This window comes from Telopea speciosissima, chromosome 2 (genome assembly GCF_018873765.1).
Source record: "Telopea speciosissima isolate NSW1024214 ecotype Mountain lineage chromosome 2, Tspe_v1, whole genome shotgun sequence".
NCBI lineage: Eukaryota > Viridiplantae > Streptophyta > Magnoliopsida > Proteales > Proteaceae > Telopea > Telopea speciosissima.
The window spans coordinates 4430846-4440884 of record NC_057917.1 but is presented as its reverse complement, the minus strand read 5'-3'; the positions used below and the strand labels follow the sequence as shown (position 1 = coordinate 4440884).

General features: G+C 37.4%; 1 protein-coding gene across 1 annotated transcript; it reads right to left on the bottom strand.

Annotated features, from left to right (window-relative positions):
• Positions 1 to 1507: 1507 nt before the first annotated feature.
• LOC122651339 (DDB1- and CUL4-associated factor 8) lies at positions 1508 to 4567 on the bottom strand. Its single transcript, XM_043844687.1, has 5 exons — positions 4270 to 4567; positions 3525 to 3776; positions 2777 to 2920; positions 2016 to 2702; positions 1508 to 1929 (listed from the first exon to the last, which is right to left on the bottom strand). The coding sequence occupies exons 1-5, from the start codon at positions 4375 to 4377 to the stop codon at positions 1678 to 1680; spliced, it is 1443 nt and encodes a 480-aa protein (XP_043700622.1). The 5' UTR covers positions 4378 to 4567; the 3' UTR covers positions 1508 to 1677.
• Between the last annotated feature and the right edge of the window lie 5472 nt (positions 4568 to 10039).

The window sequence follows — 10039 nt, the reverse complement described above, 5'->3', positions numbered from 1 at the left end:
GTTCCTTTTCCTTTTTTACACCGTAGTTATTATTCCAAATAGTTTCCTCATCTCTTTCAATCTCTCTGACTTACCAGACAGATTGATATCAAGAGCACAGTACTATGGAGCTCTGAACTATCAGATTTGGACACAAGCCAAATCCTTCCTCCCAGTGTGTGCTGCCAGAAAGATTCTATGAAACTTGCTTGAGCAGTTTGAGTCACTCTCAGCTCCAGTCCTGCACTCCTGCTTCCATTACAGCAGCACATGATGATCCTCAAACTGTTGCAGGCATTCTCTTCAGGTACAATGATCTAAAGTCCCAAAGGAAGGGACAGTACAGGCATGCCATGTAGCTAAATGGGCCATCTCATTGCCATCACCTGGGTTCTGGACAGCTCCCTTGCTTATGGAACCGCTCTGGTGTGTAAATTCATGAACTTTGTTTAATGAAATCTGGGATTTTTTGGTACCCCCTCCCCTAAACAAAGAAAAAAAGAAGACAAGCTGTTGTAAATGCCCTTGTGATCCAACCTAAGAAAATGTAAGGGTGATTCTCTTCCCTCTCACATGAATCTTCCTAATCATAGTCTCCTCCAACAAAATATGATTAGGCAATGAAAAAACTCTCTTCCCCACTCTGTCTCCACTCTGTTTCGCTACCTCACAGGGAGTCTAGGCTGATGGTTACCTCCGTGCTGAAATATCCTACAATTCAACTTCCTCTAACCTTTAAAAGCATGTATCCCCCTTTTTGTGCTGTGGCTTCATGTCTGTTCTGAAAATGTATTGCATCAAATTCTCTCTCTGAACTCTGAGCTGATATTCCTTCTGCAGGCAATATCTGATATCTTTAAATCTTACTGTTAGCATTTCCATTGGCTTCAAATTGCTTAGTTTGAAGATGGAGGCAGAGATACATACCATGTATTGTTAAAATTGACAAAGCCTCAAAAGCTTCCTCCATTACATCAGCACCAGTTATGAGAAGATACAAGAAGTAATAATGGTTCACATAGATCTTCAAGATCTTCAGAAGTATGAGCTTGATGAAAGGTTGTAATGTGAAAGACTACCAAGTCACACTCTTGCCTTTTCTCATCATCCCATCACTTTGTGATTTATAGAGCATTTCCAAAATTAGGGAAGAAAAATGTAGTATATGATCAACTGAAAGTTAAGTTCAGTTGCAAACAAGAAACTTCCCAGAATCTAGTCTAAAAAGTTCAAGAACCTTTCATAACGAGTTAAAAACACATATTGAACAATGTGCAAATGCAATCATATTGAAGGAAAAACAAGAAATATACTAACCAAGCATTGCAAACCATCATAAGAATATGATCCTCTTCTTTCCACATCCAATGGTTCCACTTATTTTGTAAGACATGGTAGGCACCAGTATAGTTGTATTTCAATTTATTACTAGGGTGCTATAGTACATGTCCGTTCCTGACAGACTGCCTAGGTATTTGCATATGAGATAAAGCTAGACGGACTATGCATGATATTTTTGTGTTTAGTGCCTAGCAGAATTTCTGTATGGCATGTACTCCCACTGATTCAGATCACCCAAAATATTGTGTTACAACTTGTAAAAGCTGAGAATAACTTTATGGAATTAACTCAAAACTATTACAACATAAAAAGTGAGAACAAAAAGAAAAAGGTGCATACTTACAACCTATACATGTTTTAGCTAATGTTGCACTCTCTGGAATTTCCAGTAATACCTTCCTCAGAAGAAGCATCGCCGTCCGACAATCCTAAAACATAAGCCACTCCTCCCTCGTCTTCTTCATCACTCTCAAGATCAGCCCCAGGGAACCTCCTTTCAAAGTAAGCCAAAGTTTGCCTTCTCTGCAGCCTTAATACATGCATGATAACATCAGGAGTAAGTGTTATCCGTGAACGGTCCTCTCTGCCCTGTCTGTTAGACTCCATTATCTGTTGAAGAAGAAGAGAAAAGATTAGAAAACTTGGAAGCTGGAAGCATTTGGAGATGGGACTGTAATTTGAATTTAAGGACATACCTCATCTGCATTTCCAGGCAATGATTTGGAATCCTTGGCGATTGGAGCCCAGAGCTTGACATTCTTATCTAGTCCACTGGTAGCTAGAACAGGAACATGTGGATGGGGCTCAAGATGGTTCACTATGTGCCTATCACCTTTTATTAAACGCAATAGTTCACCTCCCTTCTTCCTCCAGATGAAAATATGACTACAATCAGACCCACTCAAAACATACTCATCATTAGGGCCGAATAAACTCACTCCTTTAACTGTTTGTGAATTCCTATGTCCTTTGTAGACCTGTGGTTCATCCAGTTTCCCCAAATCTTCAGTTGGGATAGACGATGGATCGGACCCCATGCCCATGTTCTTTTGAAACAGGTAGACAAGTTCATCATTATATGATACAAGCAGCTCACTCTTGTAAGAATAAGCCAATGCAGTGATGTGAACACTTTCAGTTTTGATCAAGTGACGGGGGCAGAATGTATTTACTGGCCTATCTGCTTTACTTGACGAATCCCATTGGCAGTTCCTTATGTCATAAACACGGGCATATTCATTGGAGCCTCCCACAGCAAAATAGTTAGGATTTCGTGGGTCAATCACAATTGAATTCAACCTTATGCTTCTGTGAGCCTTATTGGTTTGTGGGAATGAAGAGCAACATAAAATCTTGGTAGCACAATTACTTCTTAGGTCAAACTGCAAAAGTAAATCATGAACCAATTTAAAAAAACATGGAGCCAATTGGAACTTGTATTACAAAAGAGACCTACATGCTGTATGAAACCATCCTCGCCACAGCTGTAAAATATGTGGGGACTCCCTGGCTCCACAGAAAGCTTGTATATACGACCCTGGTGCTTCCCCAAACATTTTGTATCAACCTTGCCATTCTCTAGGACCTGGCCCAGCCTGACCTGAAATGCAATGAATATGCTCACATTTTTGGAAATGTGGAAGCAGGTTAGATGGTATCTGGGAGATGAGGTTCAAAGCATGCCATATACAAATTCTAACTCCACCATCGAAGAAACGTAGGATCCCCTACAGTGTAGAACTTTCAAAAGGAATCTGGCAGACACAAATTTTTATATACGGTCATATTGAGGGAGTAGTTCAGCAGGCACCCTGAGCAAGCTCATATTTCTCACTTTGCCCTCAAGCTATATTCTTGGATATTAAAAATAAAGGAATAAACTCTATGCTTGAAAACCTTGTTGCCATATTTTAGTTACAATATCAGAATAAAACTCAACCAGCCTAGATTGATGAACCACGTGATGCATAGTTGTCTGAGTTTCACGGGCTGTCAATTCTTTTTCAAAAACGAAAAGAGGAAGAAAGGACAAACGAAAGATGCTAAAAGAAAAGAAAGACAAGAGTTTTTCAAGACCTTCATCAAATCCCAATTCATTGTGCAAATAATTTGTGAGGCACTTACTATCCAACTAAAATTATCAAATAGGCAAGCACATTCACTATACTCAACACTGAAGCTCAAGAATGAATATAGAAATATACCTGACCATCACCACCAGAGGTTACTATTGTTCTGTCATCTGTGAAAGGCATAATTCTGGCCTGGAATATATTGTCTGAATGGCCAGAAGAGTAAGAGAATTTTTTAGTTTTGGCTGCCCAGTTCCAAAATATTACTTGTTTGTCATCAGAGCCTGACACTAGAAGGTCACCAGCAGAGTTGAATTGCGCAGAATTTACACAACCTCCATGACCCTCTAGCTTCCCGTAAAGATCAACCCGTTTCACCAGAGCCTGTTCCAGAGATAAAGACTAAATAAGAAAACTAGGCAAATCCCCAAAGACCTAACTATTTAGATATAGAGTGGGAAGACACAGGAATTAAGAGAATTTGCATTCTTAGTTAGACACAATTAAGAAAAAAGTATTGAAATAATTATAGAAAATACTACCCAGAACGAATTCTTCAAATTTTTTTTATCGAAACCTTTTTTGTGGATGGAACGAATTTTCTGAGGTCGATATTTGAAATTTGGGAATGAAGACTTCATGTAGACTTTCTTCACCTAGCCAATGGCGCAAACACGGAAAACATCCTTTTACGTGTTACAAAATATGTCTACCCATTCCAAAATAAACCCCGAATTCAGACTAGAATTCTGCGATAGTCCAAGCTTCACACTAATTAAACAAAACTTCAACATCGAATTATGATTCTCAGCATCAAATTCGATTCCTAGAAATGAAAAGGAAAGAAACTAGAAGAGAGAAAGTAAAGGATCCAGACCTCTGAACCACCAATTCGATAGGCAAAGGTTCTAGGTTGAGATAAACCAATCTCCCTCCGCCGTATCTCCGCAAACCCACCTCGAGATACTTTGGAACTAGACTCCATTTTGCCGATTTCAGAAAACCCTTTAGTCCTTTACTGTCTCGGATTGAGAACCTCTGCAACAAATCTTGTACGGCTATTTATGTCTGAGAGGGAGACGAGATCGAATCCTCAACCTTTAGGTAGTCGATGATGGGAGAAAAGATATGCAACCGACATCACCTTTGGTTTGCTGAGACTCTGAGAGTGGCAGCCAATGGAGTGTTTTTAAAGGAAAAATATATTATGTGGAAAGGGGATTACACATTGCTAGTGACTATTTTCCACAGAGAGATAAATAACATATCTGACTCTTGGTTCGGAAAGTCTTGGCCTTATTTCCCTGGTAGTTTCACAAGTCATGGTCATATTTGAAAAAAAAACAATGGAAGTAGTTTTGTATCCGGGAGTGGCCTACTTCAGCATTCTCACTGTCTGTCTTTCTTTTCCTTCAAATAAGGGTACAGAGGTGTCTTTCACATAGGGAGGAGGGAGATAGACTCATGAGAACATGGTTCGTGATCTTGGTATCGGCTGGATCGGATCGGATCGGCTAATACAGATCGGGATCCCCCAAACTCGGACAAATATGACACTTTTGTCTCTGTTTTCTTATTAAAAAGTTAATTTTTTTTACATTTTTACCCTTATCGGTACAGCTGGATCGGATCGGTATCAGAATCGGTCTTGGCCAATACCGATCCGATCCGGCCAAAATCGACCTATCCGATCCGATACCTCAAACCATGCATGGGAGTGTTGGACATAGTTCTTTTTCCCAAAAGAAATTTCATAAGCAAGGTTTCAAACATTGGTATCGATATAATATCGATTTATTAGTATCGATTGAGGCAGATATTGAAATTTGGCCAATATTTTATCAATGTAATGGTGTGATTTTTGTATCAATGCTGATTATGCATTAGAACTCAAGCAACACTCAAGTTCAAATACATCGCAAAGAAAATAAGGGACAAAGATAAGTAGAAGAGTTTGCAGATTGTTAGCTGGATAAGGATCGCCAATCACCCCGATATAGATATAGTAGGTGATATGGCATATCACATATTGATATCTATATTGCTATCTTTTCCTGATAAAGTGCTATCCGTGTATAGCATCTCAATTGTATTTATCCTCTATTTAAGGATAATAGATCTCACCCTCGATAACAAGTTGAATTGGGGTTCTCTTTCTTACCGTGGAGTAGGCTTCTAAGGAAGACCGAACCACATAAATCATGCTCTCAATGTGTGTGTGTGCGCGCACGTGAACATGGTATCAGAGCAGATTTGGATATGAGGAAATTCATCTGGTGCTATCGGTGATCTAGTTCTTCGCAGCAGCGAAGTTCTCTTCGATTGATGCTTTGGTTTTCGCAACTGGTGATCTGGTTCTTTGCAACAGTGAAGTTCTCTTCAACTGGTGTTTCGTTTTTCTCATATGGTGATATGCTCTTTGCTACAACAACGATTGAGCTTGTTCCTTGCAACAACAAATAAATCTCTTTCTTCTTCTTCCATTCATGGTTAAGTCTAGTACATCCATGGATGCAAGTAAATCGGTTTCACATGACGTGAACAATCGTCTTACATTAGTTTTGCTGAACGGCAGAAGTTATTTGCCCTGGTCCAAGGCTGTTTCCGTTGCTCTTGGTGGTCGATCCAAGTTTGGCCATGTTAATGATCATATTAAGGCTCCTGAACCCACCAATTCTAAGTTTACTGAGTGGCAAGCTAATGACAATTACTTGGTTATGTCATGGGTTTTTAATTCTATGAAACCACAAATCTATGAGATATTTGCATATTTTGAAACCGCTAAAGTCATTTGGGATTCATTGAAAGATATGTACAGACAGGTTGCAACTCTTCTCGAATTTTTGAGTTGCAACAAGAACTTGTGCATATCGAGCAATCATCCAATCAATCCTTTATTGAACATCTTGGTAACTTAAAAAAATTGGGATGAACTGCATCAATATCGCCCTCCTGTTCAAACTGTTGACATCTATGCTCAGCGTGAAGAACATGATTGTATTTTTCAATTGTTGGCTAGTATTCGGCCTGAGTATGAGGAACTCAAGCGCCAAATTCACCATACAGAGAGAAGAAACTTAAAGACGAGTGATGCACTTTGACTCCAAGACAGAGGGAGAATCAAATGAAAATTCTGCTCATACTGTCAATGCCAATACCAATCCAAATCACCAACTTGGCAATAGTAAGTGTTCGATTCTCTTCTTCCAGGGGCAGAGGGAAAGGTCGTAGTTCTGGTTTTCGACCAAATTTTCATTGTGAGCATTGTAATCGAGATGGTCACATTAAGGACCGGTGTTGGGTTCTATATCCCCACCTTGGTATCAATATCATATCGATTTATTAGTATCGATTGAGGCAGATATTGAAACTTGGCCAATATTTTATCAATGTAATGGTATGATTTTTGTATCAATATTGATATTTTTTTTATCGAAAAAAAATTATGCATTAGAGCTAAAGCAACACTCAAGTTCAAATACATCCCAAAGAAAATAAGGGGAAAAGATAAGTAGAAGAGTTTGCAGACGATGCTAAAAGATGAGTAGAAGAATTTGAAGACCACAAAACATCGATATTTGAAACCATGTTCATAAACTATGCATTTTGGCTTTCTCCATGTGACAAATGAATAAAATTTTCTTATTAGAAAAAAAAAAAATGTTTGTGTGACTCTTAACAATTTTTTTCCTGATACTCTCTCTCTTCCTTGTTATGTGAGCTATCTTTAATTCTTTATATGAACTAAAACTCCTTCTCGTGCTCCCATTGGCCTTACATAGGAGATTCAATCTCATACCAAGAATGTGTAGATCTCTTTAACGATGTCAAACGGTCAGTTTAGGCTAGTTTCGATATATATTTTTTTTATAGTTTTATGTTTCTTGGGTTGAAATTGGACCGATAAAGTATTTGGTCGATTTCAGTTAGATCCAATCAATTTCATTATGTTATCGAATTATCAATCTATTAGTGGTCTGGTATGAAATTTTCATATATATAACTAAGGGGGAAGTTTTCATACACAGCCGTGTATGCATGCACGATCATGTCTCCTCTCACAAAGAGTTGAAAAGTCATAAACCCCCACCCATTAATTAATGCCTTGAAACTCCCACCCTCTTATATACACGACTTACACAACCGTGTATGAAAACTTTCCCCTATAATAACTAAAATTTTCATATATATAAAGAAAAAAAAAAAGTGTACACCCATATTTTGTTTTGGATCAAACCCATATTGAGTTTTGTCGACTTCAATCGGTCTTATCAACCAGTATACTCGATCTCGATTTTTAAAGATTTCTAAAAACCTAAAAGAGTACAATGGATTTCGATCTTTTCAATCCACTTTGTCTCTTTTTTGACACCCCTAGGTCCCTTGTCCATATTGCAACTGTTTTAATCATTTCTTCATCCATTTTAAAAATTGGTATCAATCTGACCAATATATCGATGTGATTTAACTTCACTTTTGTTAATAATATTCAATTTTTGAAAAAAATTATTTTAAGAATAAAATTTTATTTTTTTTGCATGAAAACTCCATCGGTGGAGCAAATATATTAAATCTCATGGGGGCATGAGGGAGAGAGTACAATTTCGAGGAGATCCTCTAAATATAAAGATTTTCCCGAGCCCAAATAAAAGTAGCACACAACAGAAAAGTATCTCCTTCAGTTTTCTACACGGCCCAGTTTTCTAGTTCTTCTAATAGAGAGTGGTGGATTTCACTTGGGCAAAGTGTTTGGACAAGGGTAAGGTGGTCATTTCAATCCCCCTTATTAGAGAAACTAGAGAAGTGGGGAACTGGAGAACTAGGTTGGGTAGAGAACTAGAGGGGCTAAAGATCCAGCACACATCCCACTTAGAGATAATAGGCACAAACATTGTCATCTCTTTGATGGAAAAAGAATTCTGTCCGAAATGTGATCTATGCTAACACTCTCATAATTCTCTCTCTTCTCTTCATATGAAAAGACACCTCCATCCCCTTATTTTGAAAAAATAGATAGAAAACCTTATTATTGGATACATTTACAAATTTTTGAGTGAAGTGTTTCGCCATGAAGATGAAAGTAAATTCACAAAAAATAAAAAAAAAAACTGACGGACGAGGTGAAGTGGGAGCAAAAGTCCTAAAGTGAGTGGGATCATAAATTTTTATTTTATTTTTGGATAAAGAATGGGACCATCAAATTGATAGATGTTAAACTCATTTATCACATCAGTGGATAGTGGGTACGGTGGTTATGAAATCTATTTGTCATTCTGTTTTGAGTTTGAAACACAGAAGTTAGTAATACTTGTATTATTAACCCCCCCCCCCCCAAAAAAAAATAATAATTACTAGTATGGTTCTAAGTATCGGTATCATATTTGTGTATCGGTCGATATGTATCATTATATCTGATATAGTCTAATTTCAACCCATCCATATCAGTAGTGTAATTGTATCCACTGGAACTGATACAGATTGATACCGTTACATACAATTAGGGGTGTTAATCGGTTGGTTGGGTCCGATTTTGATCAAATTGAATCCATTACGATTGATAATAGGCCAAACCGAAACCCAAACAGTAAATCAAAATTCGGTTTGATCAATTTCATTTGGATCGGTTTGTTACTGGGTTAACATAACGGTTTCTTATGGAGCCATTATCAGGCTGCTATTTGTTCGGTTTCAGTTTTTCATATATTGCATTTATAAAATAATGAAAAATGGCTTTTTAATCAAATTTTTTTCTTCCAATTTTTATTGGTTTTGATCAGTTTGATTGGATTTCAATATCTTCCGATGTCATAAAACCCTAAACTGAAACCAAACTGATACGGATTCAATTTGAATTGAACAAGTCGGTTTCAATCGGCCTGACTAGTTCAGGCAAGAAATTGACACTTCTACAAGCCTACCTCTAATCTTAAGTCTAAGGCATGATTTTAGGTATCGTATTAGTATTGGTAGAGACCGATATTGATTTTTGACCGATTCCATAATGATGTAGCAATACAGAGGAGAGACCAAGGATAAAAGGTTAAAAAAAACAAAAAAAATCAATTTTTAAGAAATCAGGGTAAAACCATATGCACTGATGTTTTATTGTACAGGTTTTGAATTATGGTATTATAAGCCCGAAATCAAACCAAGCTACATTGAAAACCAAAAGAACTCGAAACGAAACCAAAGTCAGCTCAAAACCCAAACCGAAACCAAAACCAACTATCTCGATAAGAAACCGACAACAATCTGACACCCAATAAAAAACAGATTTTTTTCATAATTTTATATAAATATGTATGTTAAACCGAACTCAAATTAGACTGAAACTGAAGCCAATCCCGATAACAAATTGATACAATTCCAAAACCAAACCAAATCCAAGTTAAAACCGAACTTTCTTTATTGGTTTGGTTTCAAATTCATTATTCTCACACCAAAATCAAACCAAACCTAAGCTAAAGCCGAACTTTCTTTATTGGTTTGATTTTAGATTCATCATTCCCACACCAAAACCATCCGAACCGATCTTTATCCACTTCTTGGTTGATAGATGTTTGTAATCTTTATCCCCTATATTCCACTAGCCCTTTTTCGGAATAGAAATCCCTTTACCAAAAAACAAAAAATTCTCTCATACCGTA